The 25117-nt window shown below is 48.3% G+C and overlaps 2 protein-coding genes across 3 annotated transcripts in view; one reads left to right on the top strand and one right to left on the bottom strand.

The window, feature by feature from the left end:
- The first annotated feature begins 6754 nt into the window (after positions 1-6754).
- On the top strand, positions 6755-11943 carry FNDC11 (fibronectin type III domain containing 11). Its single transcript, XM_064465482.1, has 2 exons — positions 6755-6835; positions 8894-11943. Exon 2 carries the CDS (start codon positions 8912-8914, stop codon positions 9848-9850), a length of 939 nt encoding a protein of 312 aa, XP_064321552.1. The 5' UTR covers positions 6755-6835; positions 8894-8911; the 3' UTR covers positions 9851-11943.
- HELZ2 (helicase with zinc finger 2) overlaps positions 10650-25117 on the bottom strand; it is a 27479-nt gene continuing 13011 nt past the window's right edge. For both annotated transcript variants that reach the window (XM_064465480.1, XM_064465481.1), the window contains exons 9-20: positions 20821-24334; positions 19894-19979; positions 19370-19501; positions 18805-18963; positions 18382-18523; positions 17803-17919; positions 17028-17220; positions 16124-16258; positions 15665-15883; positions 15199-15355; positions 14596-14763; positions 10650-14079 (exon numbers count right to left, since the gene is read on the bottom strand). In XM_064465480.1, coding sequence (XP_064321550.1) covers positions 13955-14079; positions 14596-14763; positions 15199-15355; positions 15665-15883; positions 16124-16258; positions 17028-17220; positions 17803-17919; positions 18382-18523; positions 18805-18963; positions 19370-19501; positions 19894-19979; positions 20821-24334 — 5147 coding nt within the window. In that variant the 3' untranslated portion in view covers positions 10650-13954. The remainder of the gene's footprint in view (positions 14080-14595; positions 14764-15198; positions 15356-15664; positions 15884-16123; positions 16259-17027; positions 17221-17802; positions 17920-18381; positions 18524-18804; positions 18964-19369; positions 19502-19893; positions 19980-20820; positions 24335-25117) is intronic.

Below are 25117 nucleotides of genomic sequence, written 5' to 3'. Positions count from 1 at the left end.
CAAGCTGTCACTACTGCATACAGAAGCCCAACAGCTCTCCAGCACCAGCTTAGCCAGGAGCAATGCAGCCCCCAATGTGCATGGGACAGATACGGCCACCCCATCCTTCCTCCCACAGAAACCCCAGGCAGCCCCAGGGATGCCAGCCCTGCCTGGGAGACCTGGGAGATGAAGCAGGGGGAGCAACATCACCGAAACCACCTCCTGATTCCAGCCAAGGCTTCAGAAAAGAAAGATGGCCAAGTCAGAAAGCCAAATATATTTTTTGCCTGTTTTCTGCCTCAAATGCATATTTGTGGAGCTGCACAGGGTGCCCACCCCACCTGCCTCTCCCACAGCAGGGACTGCATGTGGCAGAGGCAGCAACTTCGCCTAAAGCCACTTCAGGTCAGCCTCAGTTCCACAAACAAAAGCCACTTACTCTTCTCCAGCTTGTTCCCTGGCAGAGTTAATGGCCTGCATTCCTCTGGGGACCCAGCACTTGCGAAGAAGGAAGAAGACGCACTGGGAGGCAAGCAGCAAGGGAGGGAATTAAGACCTTATTTCCTCTGCCAGAGATAAGATCTTTAAACAAGCTTCTCAGCCAAGAACTCCTTTTTTTTTTACAGGTTTTGCAAGGGAATCTTGTTATCCAGAACTGCACCCGCCTCCAACCCCACTTAGAGCTGCCAAAGCCTGTGTTTCCCCAAAGCCTGCGCTTCCCCCAGGACCAGCCTCTGAGCGGCAGAGAGGGATGAGCTCACATGGGCATGACTTCACCCTTGCTCTCCTGCCACCAGAGCCGGGGGCTGTCAGTATTCCCAGAATGAACCCCCTGCTCCAGCCGCACATTGCAGCCCCACAAGACTCCACCAGATCAACCACACAGGCCACTGCCATGTGGTGCCACAGGCCCCTGCCCCAGTGTCAGGGCTGGATGAGGCCTCTGGGTGAGCATCCCTGTGAGCAGCAGCAAAGCCTGACCCAGCTGCACATCACTTCAAGCTCCAGCTCTGCTCCCTCTGCATGGATCCAGGCCTGTGGTTGCTCCCAGTTTAATGGCCAGCATCCCTGGTCTTGTGAAAGATGCTCATTCCCTCTCTTGAAAGCCTTTTGGGGCACTAAACTGGAAGCACCAGGTTCGTCTCCCCTCTCCTACACACCCAAGCAGGTTGTTATATTACAGTGAGCCTCAATTCCTCCTTGTACCACAGAAATGCCCCAATGCTTGGGAACACAGACAAACGTTCTCTGAGCATTCAACGGCAAGAAATAAAGGCCTCTGCCTTGCTCATGCCCTGGGGTTTGCAGGCCCCCACCCCCACCCCCCTTGCTTGGAGGCTGCTGTGGGAACAAACACTTTGGGCTGATTTATCCAGCACATTGGCACTGCAGACGAACATGCCAGCCCTGAGAGATGGAAGGAAGTGCGAGCCAGCCAGCCTGCGATAAATCACAGGATGCAGGCTCCAGCTCTGCTTGCTGTGCTCTGCCCACTGGTACTAAGGTGCTGGTCACCTTATTCCCAGGGAGAAAAATGCTTGAGCTCCAAAGCTGCTTTCATGTCCCATGCGCCGGGGAGGGCGGACACCTGGCCCCCTGTGAGTGCTGCATCCTGGCATTAGCCTGACTGTGCTCCCCATCAGCTGCAGCCCAGAGTGGGGACTGACTGCAGGAGGTGACCAGGGCGCAAGGCTGCAGGCTCAGCAAGTTTCCTACTTCCTGTCTCCACTCTCTGTCCCACATCCAAGCAAATGTGAACTCCTTGGGAAGTTTTCCTGGGAAAAGGGTGTGTGTGTGCATGCTCACCACTCAGATGAGCATGCCAGCGAGGGCCGTCTCATGGAATCTGGGACACGACAGCCTGCCTTGAACTTGTGTTCAAGGATGTCTCTCTTGCAAAGTGCAGCACAGCACAAGGATATCCAAACAGGCTTTTGACAAGCTTCCAGAAAGAGCTTCTGTGAACCTGCTCTGCCTGCCTGCCTGAGCTAGATCATTGGTAAACCAACCCCTGCTGTAGCCTGCCGCTCCAACGGGCTCTCACCTCTGACATCCCACACACTTGTCTGGGCACTTAGATTAATGTCACCGCTAGAGAATGGAAGATTTGTCTGTCCTAGGACTCTCCTAGGTGCCAAGACCTGCCCAGGCTGTTCAACCATCAAACAGCAGCGGAGTAAAGGAGAGCTAACAGATAAAGGCTCCCTTTCCTGAGGAAATCCTCAGCACTCGGCCCTACATGTAGCAGATCTCATGGATGGGCAGAGACCAGGGAAAACTTTTGCCCCAAACCAGCCTCCAAAACCACAAAACTCCTGGCTTGCTGTGGGCAGCCAGCTACCCCAAACACCAGCAGATCCAGGCTGTGGGGCTCCTTCCCAGGGTGCCATTAGTGGGTGTAATGAGCTGGAGATAATTGCTGCCTCGGGGACATGATTAACTCCTTCCTGGCCTGGTCCAGCTGGGGCTTTTTCATCCCAGAAGAGCAGTTTGCTCCTCAGCTTCCTTAGAAAATTTACATCCCTCTTCCTTCTCAAAGTGAGCCTTCTGAATCACAGCCTGATGAGCAAAGTGAGTTCCTTGATGTGTGGCAATGATTTAGATTTGGGATATATCTGGAATGTATAATTTATTTCAGGTATATGAGACACCAGTAAAACTGGGAGCAAGCAGTGAGTAAATCAGTCACACCTTTGTGATAAAGGGATTTGAAGCAGCTCAGTGCAGCCAGCTGATGGGCAGCCCTGCACTGAGAGTCCCCCTCCCGTGGGGTCAGGCAAAGACAAGGAGTTATGGGTACCATCTGGGGAGGCAGGGACACAGTCAGGAGCCCTGGAGGAGCTGGTGATGTTGGGTGACTTTTACAACAGCACTGCCAGCAATGGCTGTGGTGACACAACCTCTAGCAGAAAGATCTGTGTGAACAGCCCTCTGTCCCTGGGACAGGGATCACTTTGAACCAGGAACTGCCCAAAGAGCTGCTCCAAACCTGACACCCCCCTTCACCCATGAGGTCCCATCTGGAAGCAGCAGAGGAAGAACCAGGCACAAAGTCCATCCTCCTCCCTGTGCCTGTGGTGGTTTCCTATGCAGCAAATTACTGTTTCAGAAATGCAGTAGACATGAAATATTAAGACAGAAATTGCCAGCGACTTTTAATTTGGGTTCTGCCAATTTCTCTGTTCCAGCTATTGATTTTCCATAAAGATGAATCCCCACTCCCAGCTCTCTCTGACAGGCACTGTCTGGGTGGTTTGCTTACCCTGAGAGTGAAAATATATGTTTTATTAGGTGTCAGAGCTCACTAATGAGAAGAGGGAGGAAAATCAATTGTCTGCTTATATCTTGATCTCAAAGACAGGACTAACAAGTCCTTTTATTTTGATGCTGTGGGCAGGAGGACAGGGCAGAATGACAAACAATGGCAGACAATGGCTGTCAGCTCCACTACAGAGACAGCTCACCTGATGAGAGAGGGCAGAAAAGGGGTATATGGTATTTGATTTTTTTCAAGCACATTTGTATTTGTAGTAATTCAAAGAGATTCACAGAGGTCTATAAAATCCTATAGTTGAATTGATCCATGATGCAAAGTTACTGAAAACAGTAAAATTTCAGCTGCAGACTATAAGCAGGTTTATGCTCATATTCCTAAAATCAAGTCACCAGCTTGGCCAGCTGTTCTTAATAGGGCAGCCAAAGGGATTCCATTTTTCCATGCTAAATTTGGGTTGAAGGTTAGCTTTTTTGATGATGGGAAGTACAAGCAAGCTCAGTGCAACAGTCTCTGCACAACTCCAGCAATAAACCCCAGTATGTGCCATGCTGTGCTCACAGGAAGTGCTCAGGTGACATCCTGACCCTGCCAAAATGAGGAGCAAACCTCGCTAAGCCCAGGACTTCACCTTTGCTGTGTGAGAAGCTCAGCCACTGTGCTCAGCTCAGCTGTGCAATACTTTCATCTTCTACCTCCATCTTTTTCAGGTCAGTTCTGGGGTACAGGAACATCCTGAATAGCCTAGACCTCACCAGCTCGAAGGCAGACATGCTTTCCACCAAGAGCTATTAAATACAACGACACCACCACCTCTTCAGAAATGATGGGATGGGAGGGTGCCAAGGGAAATGGACATGAAGTGCAAGCCTTGCTTTAAACTTCTCCCTGGGCATCTGGCATGGGCCATGGCTGGAACAGTAGGTGAGGTTAGATGGCCCTCAATAGGACTCTTCTTATGTCCTTAGCCCTCAGACCACCAAGGCTGAGGGAAAAGGACAGGTCCAGTTCCCAGCACAAACAGCCCAAACAACAGGATTGAGATCCATGACATGAGCTTGAACATTCATTTCCTGCAGAAACTTGGCATTATTACCAAACACTGATCTCTGCTAGGCCTCCCCCACAAGCAAGGTATCAACCTTCTTTCACTCATATTTGTTATCTTCCTTGTCTGTTAGAGAATCACACCTGACAATTGTATAGTTAATCTCTTGGCAGCTGTGAAATGAAATGGTAAGCTCCAGCTGCCTTGAGAAGATGCATTGATTTCTTAAAATGACAGATCGCCTCCCCCCTTAGTGTTCAAGCAGAAGCTCAGGGCTGGTGTTATGGATCTTGCCTATCATTCAATTAAAAAAGCTTAGCAGAGATGCACCAGATAAGCGTACAAGACAGCATTAAGGCTAAGCCCTGACCCAAAGATTTAATCACAGGGAGTATGAAGGCACCTTCAGACACACGACGACTGTCCAGCTTGCTGATGGATGCACTGGTCATGATATTGAACTTGCCACCGTGAACCAGATGAGCCAGTCTCTCCTCCACAATAAAACAGCTGACTGGCCAGTCAGGTCCTGCAGCAAAGCAGAGCAGGAAAATCCCTTCCTACCCAAAAGGAAGTTTGCTGCACTTAATGGAGCCGTTAATATCCTATTTCAACTCATCTCTTTAATAAGGATTATGTGTTTAAGTTAACAAAACTCCTGACACTGTGAAACAGCCTCAGTCTCACTGCAGAGAGCAAAGCACTGGAGCATCTGGCCTCAGATGTAAAGACTGCAAGATTCACCCGCGAAAAGCCAAAGACCCCCACACCACAGCATGCTGTAAAATGCAGCAGATCCCACTAGCACCCCCCGAACCACCTGTACTTTCCTGGGCTAATATTAACATCTGCAAAGCAGCAAAGAGCAAAGCTGAAGCATATCTGTGGGTATCCCAGGTCTGCTCCACACTGGGCTCAGAGCAGGTTCCCGGCAGAGCAGCAGTGGGGTGCTGCTGCTGCTGTCCTAGTGCTCAGGTATTCAGGGCAGGATTATTCACGAGCCTCCCGGATATGTTACAAATGGCACAGTTGTTTGGAGCAGCCTAGATAGCTGGGGCTGCAAGGATTCACCAGCCCCAGAGGCAGAGGCATACCTATACCAGGAAACGTCAAAACCCCAGCCTGCAGCGTGAGAAATGGCAGCCATGTGCCTGAACAGTGCGTCACTGAGGGCGCCTCGCAGGGTGGCACTTAGACCTTAGGGCTTCCCAGGACAGAAGCAGCTTTTCATGCCCTGCTGTGAGCTGGCATGCTGCACAGGCACATCCAGCAACCATTTTCTAGTTGTCCTGCCTTAGTTACTTCATCCTGTCTGCAGGTACTCTCGCTGAGGTCTAGGCTCTGCAGGGATAAGAGAGCTTTAAACCAGCCCCTAGTGAAGCAGCTCAGTTAAGCTCCTTGGCCTTGGAGCTAGGGCTCATAAAACACTGAGGCTGCTGCCTAGCTTTGTGGAACAGAGGTGAAATGCTGGAGGAGCAATGGGAATATTACACACAGAGAAGCAAAGCTTTGGAAATCACCTTTTGGATTCTCCAAAACCCACAAACCCTGCAGTCCTCAGAAAACGATCCTTTCATCAGCTTAGTGCTCCCAAAGCCCCATCACAACAGCAAAGGCAGAAGATGGGTGTGAAACAAAATGTACCTGTTAAGGGGGAAGCACAGGCCCCTCAGCCCCTCTGCTCTTCTCCTCCGTGCCCATCGGTACGATGGGAAGCTGCCCAGGCACAGCCCTGGGGTGGGGGACAGAGCCTTCTCACACTTCAAACTGCACGATGCCCAGCCCGAAGATTGCACTGACCCCTCACCTCGTGCCCAGCGCCGGGAGGCGCATCACACTGCGATTACCACAGCCAGGCATTGTGTGCTAGCTCGCTGTAAGCGACCTGAGTCACCGTTTTTGGTATAAAAACAGACGCCACTAATTGAAGAGGCAGAGGTGAGCGCGGCTGCGCTCCTCTCCCCAGACGTGGCCATCTCCCCTCAGGGACAGCCTGGCGTCACCAAACCCACGGGGACCCAAGGTACCACATTTCACCAGGGACCGGAGGGCAGAGGGGGGCATGACTGAAAACAGATTACTGAGATTTACGGAAGGGACAGTACAAACATTTTGGGGGCGTAGACAGTTGGGGTACATACCCACAAACCATTGCAGCCTAGAGCAAAAAGCATCATTGCGGTAAAAAGCAGAGGCTCGGGAGAGAAGCCAGTGGGTGGCGGGGGCTTAGCCCTGCCAGCAGGGGCACGACTGGGTGGTGGAAACGGACTGCAGGGAGAGGGAACAGCACCCGCGTCCGCCCGAGGCGCTGGAGCTTCGGTCTCGGGTGATTTGCCCGTGGCTCCCCGGGCCTGGGTGGTGGCGAGGGCAGTCAGGGACCCCCCGGCCCGGGCCCCGGCCCAGGACGCCACAATGCGTCGCCATGGCAACCGCCGCGGCCTGTGGCCGGGCCGGGCCGGGCCGCAGGCAGAGCCGGGCTGGGCCGGGCTGGGGCCGGGGCCGCTGGACGGAGTTCCCCGGGGGCTGGCAAGGTGGGTCGGGGCTCGGCGGCGCAGGATAAGGCGGGTCTGGGCCTTCCCGGGCTTGGCCCTTGCCAGAGGGGCCAGGGCTTGTAGCCCAGCGCGGGGCAGCGTGAGGCGGCGGCTATCCTGCCATGAGGGGCTGGGCTTGAGCCATCGGGAAGGCGTTGGGGTGGCTCCAGCTCCCGTGGGTGTCCCCTTCCCTCTCCCCCTAGCCCTGGCCTGGGTGAGCCCGGGGCCGCACAGCCCTTGGCTTGTGCGACTGCAGCCTCCCAGGTTGCAAACATAGCGGTGCTACTGGGAATACAGCCGTTTCTGGCAAGAAAAAAAGGGATATGAAAACAGAAAGGGAAAACAAGCACAATCACATCTCTGTCTGTGGGCAAACAGACTGCTCTAGAGCGCCAAATTGTTCTGAAAGCGGGGTAATGTAACCTGGTGCATGTGCTGTCCCTGTTACACTCCATACGGGGATGCCAGGAACTGGCACTGCTTTGGTTTAGGGTGGGTTTGTTTTTTCTTTTTTTTTTTTTTTTTTTTTTTTCTGTGGAAAGGAAAAAGTGAAAAGGAAATACAGCTTGTTTTTGAAGTTGACAGCTCTCTTGGAGAAAAAATTGCTGCAAATGAGTGAATTAGTATAAATTGTAGTGCAGCTAGGGGCCAGACATCTGAAAGGTTTACAAATGCTTGAAATTCCTGTGAGGAAGCGTTATGAGTTTTATTGCATATTAGGGAAAATGAGGCTAAGAATAATTGCTTTGTCAACTAGATATCACTATCTAGCTTCTACAAGACATGTAAGAAGTAAAATATCCCAGTTAGATACTACAAGAACTTAAAATAATTATAACCAGAAAATTACATAGAATGAGGAAAGTTACCTGTTGCTAGAGCGTATCATTGCAGTCTGACTAAGGGCACAAAATCTTACTTTCAGAATTATGTGTTTGTTTATTTTTCAAATCAAGTGTGTTTGGCTTGTGAAAGCACCTTCTCCACATCAAGCTGGTTCTCATGACAATATCACCAACAACAGGGACACAGGCATTTATTTGGCTAATTTCTGTTTATGATACATAAGCTACCTGAGCCACGGGTACTTCAGCTAAAGCACAACAGAGAAACAGCTTCTATCTTGGCTCAGCAGGCACCACCAACCAGGGCATGGCTTGGTCAGTAAATGAAACAGCTAAGACTAAGTCAGAGAGCAGATCCAGCACCACAAAGGACCACTACCTAAACACCTGCATACCAGCAAACTGTTACCCATTCACAGGTGCTTTACATGTGTTTCATTCTCCCACTGTACATTGTTTATAGACTAATAGCATTCTTCTACAAGAAAGCAAGTAGATGTCATGGGCCCAGGTGATGATCTAAACTAAAACCAAAGAAAGAGAAAGCAACACATCACTGAAAACATTGTTAGGTTACAACTGTCAATCCACTGTTGAAGGCAGAGGTGCAAGGAAAAACGTTAGCATTCCTTTTGAAAGCTGCTGTGAGGTGGCACTCATATTGAGTGGTTCTGCCTGCTGCATACCTGATCATTTGTGGGCAGAGGGTTAATTTGAAGAATTGCCAAGGTGATTATGTAGCTGTAGGAACTGGCTTAGAAGATGGGTCTCAAACCTCAACAGCCTGGCAGGTTACAAAGACAGAAAAATATACATCTCCAGAGATGAAGAATGGAAAAAAATTGCTTACAGCAGTACAAAGGCATCTAATTAGAATGAAACCGAAGATAATAAGATAGGGAGAAATTTTGGCAGAGTATATCAGAGCACAGTTCCTGACAGTGAATCTATTAAGCAGAGGCAGAACCTCTTAAGGGGGTGTGTAGCAGGAGACCAGTTGGTTGGAACATATAAAAGTAGACTATACAAAATATTAGAAACCATACAACTCTAAAGGAAAATTCCTCTGGAACTACATCTAGTCTAACAGTTCTTTCCCATCTAAATTTATAAGCTAAGCTTTAATTAAGAGAGAAGAGTCAGATATGTGATTATACTCCCTCACAGCTGCTTTTCCTTTGATTCTTACTGTTGTTATTGCTTTCTTGCACAGCAACTGAGCTTTGGAATCATGGCTATGATTTTGAATGAGTTTGAAACCAGTTTGGAGAGTAGTGTGCACAGTGAAGAACAACGAGACAATGTCAGCTGGGAGAGGTACTTGGAAAGGAAAAGCCTTGTTCTGCAGTTCCTGCACTCCAACCTGAGCCTCCACCACCTCCAGCACTACCAGAGCAAACTGGAGCTTCTGAAGAAGTGTTACTTTTACTTGGAGATTGAGCCCAAGCACGTGGATGTGAGAGACCAGAACCACGTGATGCATCACACTGACATCTTGCAACTAATAGACCCCTGCCAATTCCAGAGGATGAAGAAGGTGGGAAAAAACCAAACTGAAATCCAGCTGTCACTTTTAACTGAGCTGTTAGAACAGGTGGAACAAGGTCGGGAGGAGTTGAGCTGTTACACAGAGACCTGTGACATGAAAACTTTCCTCTCCCAGTGGGACGTGATTATGCAGAGAGTGTCCAAGCTCTCCAAGTTTATGGAAACTCTCCTTTCCTTGCAAGTGCCAGGAAAGCTTTATGTGAAGCACCGTTTGGTGTCACATGCCAATCTTAGAGGTACTAGACTCCCCAATATTACACTTTCTCTCTGTACAAAGATGCCACTGATTTTTGATCGAAAAGAATCATTTGCACACAAGGACTGGGCCAAGCTCAAGTGGTTTACCGAAAATCAAGAATCACACCTCGAACAATGTGAACTGCGCTTTAAGTTGCTGACAAATGAGGGTCAGACAGAAGTCGGATATGGTAGGCTTCAGGAAGTCACCTCCAACACATGTGTAGTCCAGGACCTGCAGCCTGGCAGATCATATGAATTCACAATTAGAAGATCAGACACTCACGCACTTGTCTTTCAAAAATGGCATGACACCATTATATTGAAGACAAAAACTAACACTGTTGAAGACACAGACAGCAGCGCTTGTGCACCAGAAGTATAAGGTGGCACAAAAGAACATTTTTCCCATTTTATCCATTTGAAAAAGATGAACAAGAATAATTAAAGGTAAACCATATTTTTAAGCATTTTGCATAAAGCTGAACTCATTCTGTTTTCAACAAGTTTTACAAGCACCTTCCCCAAATCTTTCCAGGTTAACAGTAACCCATTCCAAATTTCTCACAGAAAATAACATTGTTAGGCAGCATTCGGGACTCAGCACTCACTTTCCACTGCCAGAACTCACAGGTGGGAACAGCTAGAAGCAGGGAGTCTTGCAGGACACCTTGGATACAAAGCACAGGAGACAGAAGCTTCTCCATCATCCAGATCATGCAGTGCTTACCATACACCCAAAGATTCCCTGTGCCAGCTTCTTGCAATGCTGTTTGGTTTTTTTTTTGCCCCAAGTTATTTTTTTCCCCCCACATCCTTCCTCCAAAACATCTGAGCTGTATCCTGAGCTCTTCAAATCACTCACCCTAATTTACCTCCATCTCTGGTTCCTCTCACCCGTTACACCCTGTGCCTTACAGCACGATTTCATGCTCACCCCTCTACACTGCATGAAAAGATCACTCTAATTAACAAAACAAACAAAAGCAGCAACCCTCCCAACCATTCCCCCAAACCCCCACAACAAACAGGGAAGGGCAATCCATCCACATGACCAATATGTAGAAAACAATCTTTTCTGCCATGTACTGCAGTTAATGCTAATTTTCTTTTTTACCATTTGATTCAGTACAAACAAAGCTGTCCCCGCACAAATTCTAGTCAAACCATCACAGAAACAGACCTTTTGGGTAATAAAATTTATTATTTTAATAAATTCAAATAATTTTTACAATTATGGCTTAAATATCAAAAAAGGAATGTTGAGGTTCATTCTTATAAATGGTAGAAGCAGGTAAAAATATTTGTATCCAAAATGTTATTTGAGGTTTGCTGCAAGTCACAGACATAGGAAAGATAAAAACCTGCCACATTTAAAGTTCCTTAATTTACACATCTTGACACTTAACATTTAATTTCTATTTTTAAAAAACCCAACAATTTATTGCAGTAAATTGATTGTCCTACACAAGATCTGCCCAAACCCTCAAAAACAGTCCAGTGGGCTGCTTCTTTGCCAGCTGGGGCCAAGGATTGGTTTCCTGGCTCTGGATGCCTCTAATTTCACTGCCAGTCCGAGCATGATGCAGGGCAATGGCTGCAGCCACAGGGACTGTCACAGGCTGATGCCTGGCTCACCACTAGCTGCGTGTGCAGGTTCCCATTTTTCAGCTCAGGCTCAAGCTCTAGCTAGTGCTGAGGAAATTAAGTTATCCTGTTGGATGGACCAACGTTTGTGTCCTACAACAATGTTATTTTGTCTGTGAGCTGTGGAAAACATAAAGCCTGTGACTGGACAGATACCCTGTGCATCATGCTGCTAGTGGTTTCCTACTGGAATTACCAAAGGTTTGGTTTGGGTTTTTTTTAAAGAATATGTGCTTGAACATAAAATTCTTTCAAAAGTAAATTCAAAGCTCTGTGTGCAAATGAAACCGGACTACTTTGATCTTTTTTTCTCTATTGATTTCTATGGTTCTCTCTATCCATGAGCATAAGGACAAGAACACAATATTCAGCTGTCACTAACAGTCTCTAAAAAGTTCGATTAATTGCACTTTCTGCTATCCCTGACTACTACAGCTGCATGACCAACTCTACAGGTACCTGCTCACAGCCCAAACAGCCCAGGAGTCCAGCCTGGCTGTTACTGCTACTTGGGTGGTCTAGGGCAGCGTTTTCTAAACACCAGTTACAAAATGCATCTTCAGAGGAAAAAAGAAAAAAAGGTGTATTGTCTTGCAACACAGAGTTGACCAAGCAAAGCATTTCACTCTACGCTTTACCCTTGAAGAAGTAGCAGTAAACATTTTTTTCCCCACTGAGGGAAAAGGGACATGCTTTATGAGGTCTTTTTCTTGGTCTATACAAACACGTGGCCAATTCCCACACAAGAGCATTGGACTAAGCCACTACACTTGGAGTGGGTGTCTTCATTTGTGTTACATGGAATGAAATAAACATCAAACAAAAAAAAAACCCCAAACCATAGGGGAGAGACTCTTCACTTACATTAGATAATGAAAATGAGACTCTCTGGTTCTAAAGGGACCAAGATGATTTTGTTAGAATGATGCTGGTACCATGCTAAAGTATTAATCCCAACAATTCCAGTATCTTTTGCAATTCTCCACATCATCTTCAAGATATATAATTGCATTTCAGTAGTCCACAAAATGATCCCATACAGCCTTATTTTGGAATGGCAATAGTATCTGCAAAATCAGGCTGGTTCAGAATCTTTTAAGATCCCAAAGAGGAACAATGAACTTCACATCTTACCAGCTTTTATCAAGCACCTTTAGAACCAGCAGGAGGTACTTCCTACAGGCTTTTGTCCCTCATGGAATCGCCAGCCATAAGCCTGTTCTTATGCTTCAGTAAGACAAGAGCAAGCCTGGGTGGTCTCTAGAGTACAGATCAAACCCACCAGATGCAGAAGTGCAGGAAGGTAGTTTAAAATAAGGAAGAGAACAAAATTTCTCCATAGGTTCTTGGGTCAAGTCTAACACAGAGTCGTGAGAAGAAACACAGCATTAAATAAGGGCTTTTCCAGACACAACACTTTCTTATTGCACATTCCTCCACGCTGGGAAAGCCATGCTGCATTTTCAGTTGCAAACACAGGACAAAATTCATTCCTACCATAGTGCTGTGAAGTCACAGGGACCCCTCGCTTAGGCCAAGGAGGACTTGCATCCCAGCACGGTATGTACTTGGTGCAAAACCACCGTGATTGCATCTTGGCTCCATCCCACGTGAACATCTAGAGACAGCCAAGTGCATGGTCTTGGGGAAAGATGAGGCAGGCACTTCATACATTCAGAATTGAAATGAGATAAAAAACACCCCTCTCTCAAAACTATTATGCTTCAAAAAGCAGCTCCATGATTCAGCAGAGGCCACCACTTCACCGCTATACATCCGTATCAGCCATACGTTACTGGGAAAAAGCAGCCTTCTCTAGTGAATCACAGCTTCCAGTTCAGAGCATTTTAGCTACTTAAAATAATAAAAAAAACCCATTATACACATATATGCTGTGGCACATATATCAAATTTCCATCACTGCTCTTAAAAACTCAGGCTGTAAGACTGTGAAGCAAATTCACAGGGTTAAAAGTTAATAAATTAGAAGCAGCTTTAAAAAAATATGGGGTAGGAAAGGGGGGCTTTTACAGGAGGAGATTTCAAATAAGACTCAGAACAGTTTAAAATATGCTTTACAAATTCCAATGTTTCCTGGTCAGAGTGGTCCTCGCTTTTCATTAACTTTATACTGGCGAGGACAACCTCCTTTGTACAAAGAATAAGTAAACCTATTTACAGAATCAACTTGGCCTTGGCTCTGTGATATTTACATGCTCAGAGAATGCCATTTTGGTTAGACAAAGAGTGGTATGTGGTTCTCTCTGCTTTCTTCCTTCACTTAAAAAACCCAAAATAACAACAAAAAACCCTCAAAACAAATTTGTTTTTCTGCTTTGAGAAATGAGAAGCCTTAAAAATTCCCTGGCCTTGGTTTTAAAATGAGTGGTAGTACTCAGAAGCTTTGGTCCTCTATGGCAAATCGCAGCTTGCTGCATGGCTCTGTTGCATGCAGTCATTCCACCCTCGATGAATGGACTGAGTATTTGGTCCCCAATGCGCAGCTGCTCTGGCAGATAGGATGGTGGCTCAGCTGAGCATCTTACAGTTAAAAAAGTAGTACCATTATGATCATCAGAGTCAGAGTCACATCCATCCATTTCCAATGCTTTTTGGTTTGCTAGAGCTGAAAGTTCCTGTCCAAGGTTGCACTGATTAAAAACCCTGAGAAGCCAAAGCACGCACTGAAGCTGAGCTGTCACTGTGCAGGGGAAGGTCCTGGTTCTCTCCACTGCATTTGGCTCCTTGGGCCATTAAATTATGGAAAGATTGTGTCCTTCCCAAGGCACACACAACGCAGTTCAGGTAGAGAGGGATAAGCTCATCAAGATACATCCCATCCTCATCGGTGCAAGGCTGGAGTCTTCCTGACAAAAATCTCCTGGGCTGCAGTATAGCAGTTGTGCTCCCTGTAATGCTGAAGCAGTCTCCTCCACAAAGGGTTGCACTCCAGGAGGTACCGGTTCCCTGTTGGCACAGGGATGGGGGCAGCTGGTTAGTGGCCAGAAGAGGCTCAGATGATGCTGTCACAAGAACTATTGTCTAACATCTCCAGCCTAAGGCTGCTGGATAAAACTTGCAGGGACATTTCCCTTAGCCAGAGCTCTGTGAAATCCCAGATCCCTTTTTAGTGCTGTCATATCTGCGAGCAGCTTCCCTACACATCACAGCCCACGCCTGCGTGATTAGAAGGAAAATAAGCAGCCAAATTCTGTTAGGAGAGCGCTCTAGCACGCAAGTGATGGAAACAACATGGTCCGAACCAGAGGGTGAGAAAAACTAATTATACTTGCTGCATACAAGCCATGCACGATCTCTGCTTTGCACAGATTGCCCAGATAGCCTACTTTCAAAACCACAGACAGTCTAAAGGGCAGAAGAATAAAGCACAATCATCTGTTGCACTATTTTGGATCTCCACCCTTTTATCTAAGCATCCTGTTCCCCTATATATAGGCCTGTGCTCACTCCCAGTAGACCCACCTAAAATGCAGAGTCCTTCCTGAGCTCGCGTGATGCCAACATTGACCTGGTTTGGGTCGGTAACAAACCCCAGGTACTTCTTCTGCCAGCTCTTCGTGGGCTTCCTATCAATCTCTGATCGGGGGCAGGAGCGTACAGTCGACAGGATCACATATCTCCACTCACTTCCTAGAAAGCAGAATTGAACCATAGTTTTTTTAGAAGAAATCATCTGGCCACCCTCCACCCCACAAGACACTAATTTCTCTACAAGACCCACAAAACTGCAAGCACTGTTTGGGTTTCTCCAGCTGTGGAGGTCATTGGACTCCTGGTCATTGCTCTCCAAAGAGCACGTGTTACGGCAGTTCTTTAACACCCCATTCAGACATCCTCTACCTTCCTATCTTCAGCAGTTTCACCCTGCCTGGGAACTCCAGGGGTTTCCAAAGGATTTATTATGATCACAAGTCACCCAGAAATCTGACCCAGGGATGCTTCCTCCATGGCTGAAATGACCCTGGTGTAGTATTTGCTCAAAGACTGCCTCCGTGAGAAGTTGCTTCAATCCTCGGGAAGGGAGGAGAAAACAGAACCAACCGTCCCCTCTCCTGCCAGCCTCACCTTGACTCTTCATGATCGTACAGACGGTTACTCCACGGATACCCTCTTTCAGGAGGCTCTTGCTGATTTCGGACACCTGGGCGTTGTAGGGGCTCAGGATGGCGATGCTCTCCGGCAGGATGGTGCCATCTAGTGTCAGCTGCTTCGCCACCCTCACCTGGGGAGACCAGGGTCCTGCTCACCTGGGAGCAGTGGCTGGAGGGAACCAGCCCCCAGCATCCTGTCCCCAGGGCAGCGATGGTACCTGGCTGTGCTGCTCCCCCTACTCTGGGTCACACTTCCCTACAGCTGCCTCTGGCCAGGGGCATTGTGGCATGCTCCAGACCCAAGAAGACAACAGGCACATAGTGCACCCCACTGATCTTTATCCTATATTGCTACTCATCATCCCGCCATGATCCCCGGAGTCACCCAGCACAATGCCCTCCCTTTTGCATCTCCAGCAATTCCCCAGGGCCCTCCTCACCGCCTGCTGCACTTCTTCTGGGTTAGCTTTGGAGTTCTCATTTCCTTCCTCAGTAGAAATCATGAGGCTCTGCTCCTTCCCCTCCACGTGCCCGAAGATGATAGGGCAGCAGCTGTTACCTTTGTGGTGGAAGACACTGGGTTTACGAAAAAGCTGGGGGCTCGTTTTCAGCCGCTTGCCATAAAACTCCTGGGATGGGAACTCACAAATGCTTTTGTGCTGGCAGAGAAAAAGGGGAGAAATGGACATGAACAAAACCCAAGTAACTTCTTAACCTGCAGCATCTTTTTGGGCGGGCTTCACCTGCAATGCCACTGTGCTGGCAGTGGATGAGACATTATTCATTACTTTAGGAAGGGAAAGCATTAATGGAAAATATCCGTTTCCCAGTGGCTTGAGGCAAGCCCTGATAGCAGGGCTGTGATGGAGAAAAGACAATCCACTTGAAGAAGGCCTCACCATGCGGTACTGCATATCCAGCATCCACGCCTGATTCCGGTAGCGCTCAAAAAGAGATGTCTCCATGCCCAGACTCTTGCAGAAGTCATTGTTGACCACAGGCCGCAGCTGTTTGTGATCCCCAAGCAAAACAACCTGGAACAAAGAGTGTAACCTCAACCATGAGTACAGTGGCACTGGTGAAGGCAATCAGCTCTTTGAAAGGCTATTTGCACACAAACATTTGTTGCTCCTTATTTATGTTATGGTTACAGCAACCTCAATCGAGGACCATGTTGGGCATTATATAAAGATCCTGACCCAGGTAACGTGGAGCCTTGTTCCCATCTGATAGGAAAAACACATCATGTAGCTAGTCTACTGAGATCTGCTCAGTGCTTCTTGTCACATTAATACTTTGTACCTGGGTCAGCACATTTTTTGGTTGCAGTGATACCCAACCTGTAAAGAAGCACCAAAAATCCAGCCACACCACTACTTGTTTTCTCTTGCAGGAAGTCGAGAGCAGGTTTAGATGAGACAGTATGGGTGTAACTGAAGACAGACAGCTGAGCTGATACACACAGCAGAGAGGTGAGCAGATGCAATAGTTCACCACCACCGCTGTCAGGCCTACAGCAGGTCTTATGACTCTGCTTTATGTGATATGAACAGATAATGCACAGTTCATGCATCTAGTGAGAATACTTATGTACTGCATGTACTCTCTGTGCCTCAATATTTTAATTATGGTTAGCAGAGTTATACCTCAAAGGTAATAACTCCCTGAAGGCTGAAACATTGATAGACCATCATAGATACTAGCGAGAACCACCTTAAAACCTGGTGAAACTTGGAAGAGCAGCATGGTAAGGGGTAGAAGACATGCAGCCATCCTAGAGGGACATCTTTGGAAGGGACTTACCTTCTCAGCATGGCGGTGGCTGACCAAGGGGATGAGGGTCTCAGGCTCCGTGGACATGGCACACTCATCAATGATTATCTGCTTGACATTGAGCTGCTCCAGAGAGTTGGCAGATGCAGCAGAGCACGTGCACAGGATGACATCGTGGCGTTCCAGTTCATACGAACGAGCATCAGACAAGTGATTTTTGTACCTGGTGGTTGATGCAGAAGACACCAGGTTATGCATAAGGGAAACGTCTCTGGGTTCCTCATGCAGGAACCAGGCAAAGGCTATACTTTCCCAAATTATTATGGCTCTATCTCCCTCCCCAGGATGAGCCGGTGTTCCCGGAAAAGGGCTTTGGATGGGCACTGTAGGAAACGTGCTTTGTCCTGAACTCAACAGGGCAGGGGCTCGGGGCAGAGGGTGCAAGTGTCACACACACTAATATGACTTTTGGTCCAGATGGACAACAGCACCAGAGCAGAAGTGAGAAGAGGCTCTGCACTGTATCACTAATCCAGAGATAATAAATTTTTATCATCATTCCAAACACATAGCTTATTAATCTGTCTTGATGTTTTCATCTAGTCCCTTCAACTTGCATGAGCCGGGACAAATTCACTGTCTTTCATGCAGTTTACCAGTTTGTGTCAGCCAAGACCTAGTAAGCACAGCCCAAACCTCTTCTTGCAGGGGTAGGAGATTGCTGCACTGTGCTCCTTCAGGTAGTGCTTCAGAGGTGGCACACAGCCAAAGTCGCTGTCTCTCAAAAGGGTTTCTTTCTACTCACTCCTTTGTTTCTTTTTCTGTTATATGCTCTCCTCTCCTCATCCGAGCGTCAAAGTTAGAGATCTTCTGCCAGAAAGGGTTGGGCGGCCGACGGATGCGATGATGCAGGATTATTTCGCTGAATAAAGAGTCAATATATAAATATTTTCCACCAGCACAGACCCAAGTCATCTCTTCTACAGTGAAGCATACCACACCTACGTCTATGTGGAGAAACCCATTAGCTAAAGGAGTCATAGCCAGACTTTTCCATCTTTATAGATCTAACACTTAGTTCACCCTCAAGGACACAAAACACAACCAATTTTCTTTAGCAGTTGCAAGCAGAAATGAAGTCAGACACTTTTAGAGCTGTTCAAAAAGAGACATGAAAAACATCTAGGATGTTTTCAACAGCCTGGGTTTCCTGACTAGGTGCTACATTAGACTATACACCTTCACTTGAAAAAATTAAGTACAAAGCAGGCTAATAGTGCTGCTCCACAGCAGCAGAGCGGAAACCAGTTTTGCTCTGGCTTGTTCAGCTTTACTGGTGCAGAAAACATCACTCCCCAGCGCCTGTGGGGCCATGCAGTCCTACCTGAGCTCATGCTTTGGTTTTGAATCCCGCAAGGCTTTGCGGTAGAGGTGCCGGTTGCTCCCTGGGTATGGGTATTCCATCGTCTCAATGGCCTCCCCGTAAACCCTCAGTGGTTTCAGGTTCTTCATCTTCAGCAGCATCTCTGGGGAAGGATAACGGGTCTGCTCAGACAGCACCAGGCACCAGTGATGCTGAGAAAGCTCATGGCCTGCGAGGTGCCCAGTGTTCACCATGCACTCGTCTCTTCTCCCCACCCCTTGCTCATCAGTCCCATCTTTACCAGTCCTTGCCCTGCAGTGAGTGGTCTTCTGTAAGGACCAGCCCTGCTTTATGCACCTCCTGTCTCCTGCCCTCCTGCTCACTGCCACATGTTCTCCCTCCCATTAGTATGGGCTGCTTCAGTGGCTTAAAACCATTACTTACCAGCAACAACATCAACAGACTTGTTGGATGGGCCACAATACAAGATGCACTTGGGCTTTTCTTCTTCAGAGGACAGTGTTTGCTCCTTCTTGACGCTCTCCTCGTTCAGCTTATGGAACCAGTAGACAATGTGAGTTCCAACAACAGTTTTCCCTGTGCCTAGAAAAGCAAGGAGGTTGCTGAGAACATTTTAACCATGACACCCATGCTCTAGATCATCATCTGGATGATCAGCCATGAAATAAAATCCAGAACTGAGGGGACTGCATTGAACAGTTGTGGGTGATGCCAATCCATGCTACCTTCTGTCTCATTGAGGGTCCTATGGAAAGGCTGCCCAGGGAATTGGTTGAGTCACCATCCCTGGAGGTATTTAAAAGACATGTAAATGTGGTGCTTAGGGACATGGTTTAGTGATGGACTTGGTAGCATTAGGTTAACAGTTGGACTTGATGATCTTAAGGGTCTTTTCCAACCTAAATGATTCCACGAAAGCAACAGATTAGCTCTAACCTGCCCTTCAAAACAGAGTAGGCATGTACTTGTGCCATGCCCCCAGCCTTACCTGGTGGGCCTTGGATGAGCGTGAAGGATTTTCTCAGAGCATTTAGAATAGCCTGGTTCTGACTCTGGTTGAGCTTCCTTTTGCTGCCAGGGAGATCAAAGGATTTTTGCTGCAGGATTTTGGACATGGTCACTGTTACACAAAGAGCCAAGAAAACAAGTTTGAAGAAGGTTACTGAAGACAGCGCACAAGTGATTCCACAGGAGGATGCAGCAGGTACCAAGCAACCATGGCCCATTTACAAGATCACCTAAAAGTAATCCTTGTCCTGTGCCAAGATCTTCTACCTATGAGCCTTCTCTATGAGTCCTAGGGATTAAAACATCACCCATGCCACTCTCCAGAAGGGCATCCCATATTACCTTCACTCTGCCAGGCTAGCAGCTCCTCTCCTCCCCTTGGCAGGGGAACCTCCTGGTTTGGGGGGCATAATCCCTATGGCAAGGGACCATGGAAGCTGCCAGAGCACCTGCTGGCCAGAAGCAAGTAGCCACAATGTAAGAAAGGTGAATATTTGCACCTACCTTTTTTAGGAGGTTCATGGCCAAGGGCGATGCTTTTAGCAAGTTCAGAGGCATACTGGAGCTTCCAAATTGCCTTTTCTTTCCGTCTGACAGACAGTGAAAAATAAGAATGAATGGAACATAGCATGAAATAGCAAAAAATATAATACAATTTCGTAAAACTCTCTTATTTATTCTTTCACTCTGCTTTGGTGTTGCATTAAATCCTTCCAAAAGAACTTAAAGCAAAACAACTCTTATTCTGCCTTTTTTTTCATCTGGGACTATTTCTCAACTGTCTGAAGAGCTGTGCCTGCAAAGCTGTTGAGAGCAAGGAGCACAACTTCTGTCCCAACTCCATTTTATTACTGCTCACCCCATTTTATTGGATTAGCTTCCACTTTTTTTTCCTGAAATTCATTATATAAAAGGAAGCACATTCTGCCCTGAAAAAGCTACAGCAGTTGTGGGAGCATAGCAGTCCATGCTGTGTACAAAGCAGGTAAAAATAGACATCAGCTCTTCTTTAACAAGAGTAGATCTTGCTTCACAGCAACAACACAGTGGTATGATTGGGAAACCAGGGAACGCTTCTGCTAAGCAAACCCTGATCCAGTCCTTTACAATGCCTCTTATGACACATATTGCAGTGACATAAGAAACAGATGCTGCGGGAAATTTCAGCACAGCACCTTCCCCTATCTCCCCCTTCCCAAGGTCAACCAGAAGAGCAACAAGCCATCTGGAGAACAGATCTGAGAAATGCTGCCACCCCCACCAAACACCAACGGCCCAACAGCTTAACAGCTTGGCCAGTCAGAGCTGGGCAAAGGCAGATTTGTCAGGGATCAGCCCCACCAGAAAGAAAATCCCATTTGGATGCAGCAAAGGAGTCCCATTGCTCTGCATGGACAGGTTAATCAAAGCACGACCGCTAAGCACACTTACACATCTGGCAGCATCTTTGGTATGAGCTCCACTGTAAACCTGGCAGAGGCCTGTGAGATTTCCACGGGGATGTTCTCCATAGACATATAGTGGATGTAAAAGTTCACAGTCTGCTTACTAGTCCTGTCTGACTTCTCGTCATCACTGAACTCTTCAGTGACCCCATGAGCCACCCAGGTGTAGGTATCTGGATCAACCACAAGTTTGCTTTCTGACCTGCCCTTGTTAAGAAAACTCAGATTCTGGAGTCCGTGGCTAAGGCACTCCTCATCACTTTGAAGACTCCCAAGCTTCAGCCCAGCTAAGCGAATGCACAAGTAACAGTAGTTGAAGTCCACTTCAATGGCACACTCCTCCAAAAATGGTTTGTTTAGGAGGAAGCTCCCTTGCAGCTGTCCTTTGCTTGTCCTTTGCTTTGCCCAGGTTACTTTGACATCATGGAGGATAATTGAGTCATTTTCGGCCACTGCACAGGAAGCCGACTCCATGGCGCTCATTGGCATCCATACCTTGTTATACTCCGCTGCGTGCTTGTACTTGTCTTTGGACGGGAGGGTGGCATAGGCAGAGAAGCAATCAATAGGCTTTTCCACATGCTGCAGGCAGACGTCAAAACCCGGTGTCACACACCACAGCTGCACGAAGGGCACCAGGAAGCCTCGGTAGATGTCTGTGGTGAGCTGAAACTGCAGTGCATCGCCGGCGCTCAGCTCTAGAGAGAGCTCCATGTAATGTGAGCACTGGCTTTTCCTTACCCGGCCCATGTGCCGATGGTACGGCTCCTTGCTCTTCTGAAGGAGGGAGGCTGCGGTCTCAAAGTCCTCACTCTTGATGGCTGCGAGCACTTCTTGCCAGGTCTGGGTGCCGAAGAGGGTAACACTGCAGTTGCGGAGAGCTCCTTCCTGCAGGTTGTGCTCCTTCATCGTCTCCACAGAGTACACCCTCCTCTTCCACATCAGCCTGATGCTGCTCTGCTGCTGGTTGAACATGGGCTGCTCTACTAGCTGAAGAGACCTGTAGTTAATTATCTGGGGATCTGGGAGACTCTCTTTGTTCAGTGGAAACAGGGCTTTAAAATACTTGTTCACCCCTTCGATATCCACTATGAAGGCGACCTTCTGCAGAACTTGGCCCTTCAGCTGGGTGGCCATCTGCAGGCAGCGGGCTCTCTTCTCGTACATCATCGCCTGGGAATTCTTCCTATTGAAGTCATGACAGAGAAACTCAATGTCATCCGAAGAATAGACGACGGGCTTCTTGTGGAGCACAGAATGAAGGTGCCGCTGGACCACGACATCCACGTACCGGCGGATGGGAGAGGAAGCCCAGGTGTATGAGTCAACATGCAGGGAGTAATGGCCCACTTTTGACTGGGCAGTGGAGTTGGAGCGGCTGAAATAGGAACGGCTGAGCAGTCTCCTGAACTCCAGGGCCACGGGAGCCAGCTTTGGGTGGATGTCATCAGTAACGACAAGGTCCAGCATCTTTTGGAAGTCACGGACATTAGCGGCTGCCTGCAGGTGCTCCCAGATGGGGGCCAGGAGGCTAAACTCCACATTTTTAGAGGAGTCTTGGACAGAAGGCACCTCTCCTAGGTGGTGTGAGAGATGGATGGACAAAGGAAGGATGTGGCTGTACTTGTTTTTCATGAGTGATAACTGTTGAGGGCTTGGCTCGCTCTGACACCGGAGAGGAGTGACATTTCTCGTGTCCTCCTGGTTGGTGAGGAACTCAGCCACGAAACTGTTGAACATGATCATTAACTCCTCTATCATCTGATGGGACCCCCTGTTACCTGGGGAACTTTCCTCATCCAGCTGGTCATAGAAACAGTCCTCCTTCAGCCGAAACTTCCGATGGATCCTGGAGAAGTGATAAGCCACAGCTATGCAGTCCTCCAGGGTATCAAAACGAAGGGCCCCTGTCGCTCCCCTGTAGTGGTCCTTAATGCAGAGCTCTGCCTCTTCATAAGACAGATGCCTGTCTGAGCGGATCACAGATATGTCAAAGACTCCCTTTAACATCTCATCAGTCTCCTTTTCTATGGTGACAAACAAGGAGATCACCTGACGATCTTTTTGCGGCAGGAGGCTGCAGACATCTTGGCTAATGTGGGGTGGGAGCATGCACAGCGGCTCCTGGTTGGGAGCGTAGTAGGTGACACCCCGCTTCTTTGCTTCCCGGTCCAAGGCACTGTCTTTGGGAATGATGCCAGCTACGTCTGCAATGTGGATCCCAATCTCATAGTGATGCCCAAGATCCCTAACGCTGACAGCGTCGTCCAAATCCCTGGCTCCTTGGGGGTCAACAGTGAAGGTCAGGTAACTCCGACAGTCCTTCAGATTTTCCTTGGTGAGGTTTAGTTTGCTGCTGGAGGTGTATTTGGCTGACTCCTTGGTGACATCAGCTGGGTATTTCTTCTCCAAACTGTACTCCAAGTCAAGGATCTTTAAGCCTTCTTCCAAAGTCAATGCTGCATGCAGAATCTCTGTTATTATCCCCAAAGGGTAGTAAAACCCTTCCCGCCAGGAGATAACCTGGACGCAGAAGAACTGACTTCTCCTCGTCTCCTGGCTGATCTTCTCGCAGCTGACCACTCTGTACTTCCCATTGACAAGCCTGCGGACAGGAATGACATTGGGTTTCTCTTTCAGCCCTGGGACGAATATTTTGGTGACAGTGGGATCAATGGGTATCATCACCCGGGGATCAAATTCATCCATCATGCAGATGAAAGTCCGTTCTCTCTCTGCACGCTTTAAGATGCCCACTACCTTCCCCTGAGGGCGGTGGCTGCTGCTGTCAGCTGTGCTGCTCTGCAGGATTTCCACAAGCACCTCGTCCCCGGTGAAGGCTGTTCCGCAGTGAACTCTGCCTTTGATCTGAATGCTCATTGCAGGGGAGTCGTTGAGGGTGAAGGCAGAAGCTCTGTCAAACCCTTCTTTGATCAGCTCACACCTCTTGTACATTTTGGGGTGCATGTGCAGATACTCCTGCATCATCTGAGAAGAGAAGCTGACATATTCCTGCCTGCCTTCCCACAGGTTTGAAGCCTTACTCTTCACGTTCAGCAGCCCTTCTTCAGACACCGTCACCAGCACATTCTTGCTCTCATCTAAGAGCTCCTGGAGGATGGGATCATCAGGATTCATGCTCTCGGCCTCAGAGCTCCAGGAATCTGTGTCACTATCTTCCTCGTCCCACTCTGGGCTCCTCCTACTCCAGCTCTCCTTGTCGCATGCAGCCTGTTTGATCTGGGCCATCGTCAGGTTCTCTGGAAAGACGCTCCCCTTCTCGATGCACTGCTGGATGAAGTGCTTCCATACCTTGCTGCACTGGCCATGAGAGCACAGGGCCACAGCATCCCCCACTGCAACAACCAGCGACTGAGCCCGGGTCATGATGGTGTTGAGCACTCTGGCTTCGTTGAAGAACTCGAGGTGGTGGGAGGCTGACACACGCAGGCTCTCACTGGTGTGGACTGTGCTGATGATGATGACCCGGAACTCCCGCCCTGCACCAGAGTGAACAAGGGAGTAGTCACTTACAGGAACCCAACGGGGAAGACCCTGTCTGGCTGCTGCCCAGAGCTCTGCCCACCTACACTGTGTTACGTGGCTGCGGGCTGATGTAACCTCACTTGTCTGAGTCATGGGAGCCACTTGACATGAATAAAGCAGCTCTTGAGGATCATGAGGGCCTCCAGACATGAACCAGGATGGACACTGTGAGGCCACCACCACCCATGCACCAGAGAGGGAAGGGCAGTGTGGAGGGAGAAGAAAGGCAGGCACCAGACCAGTGCAGCCACGAGCACCCATGGAGCAGCCCCACGTGCTCAGGGCCACCGGAAGCACCCACCAGTCACTCCTCACAAACATGGGTAGAGTTTTCTGTGAATCCCAAGTTCCTTAGGGAACTGAGGGTCTTGTAGGAACAAGAACAGTGGCCATTCACAAGAATCCCTCTCCCCTCAAGGACAGCTCTGCTGGCTGATCTCATGACAAATAACAAACAGCAAGAGGCACCCTGGTGATTTCAGAGCTGAGAAGAGACTGCAAAGAAAGGGTGTGGAGATCAGAAACACACCCCAGGGGTTAGTTATTCTCACCATGAGGTGTCTTAGCTGCACAATAAAAAAAAAAAACCAAAAACACACAGATGAGTCATAAACTAAGTCACTGAAGACAAAACCAGCCCTATCCCTCTCTTGTCATCCACAGCAGCAGATGACTCCTTTAGTGAGATGTTCTGCATTTGTTGCTGCAACTGGTACCCACAGGCCATCCTGGTTTCA

Source organism: Phalacrocorax carbo, chromosome 14 (assembly GCF_963921805.1).
Source record: "Phalacrocorax carbo chromosome 14, bPhaCar2.1, whole genome shotgun sequence".
NCBI classification, from domain to species: domain Eukaryota; kingdom Metazoa; phylum Chordata; class Aves; order Suliformes; family Phalacrocoracidae; genus Phalacrocorax; species Phalacrocorax carbo.
This window is presented reverse-complemented; position numbering and strand designations above follow the sequence as displayed.

Coding starts and splice junctions, on each gene's coding strand:
- FNDC11 (XM_064465482.1), top strand. CDS start 8,912: ATGGCTATGATTTTGAATGAGTTTGAAACCAGTTTGGAGAGTAGTGTG.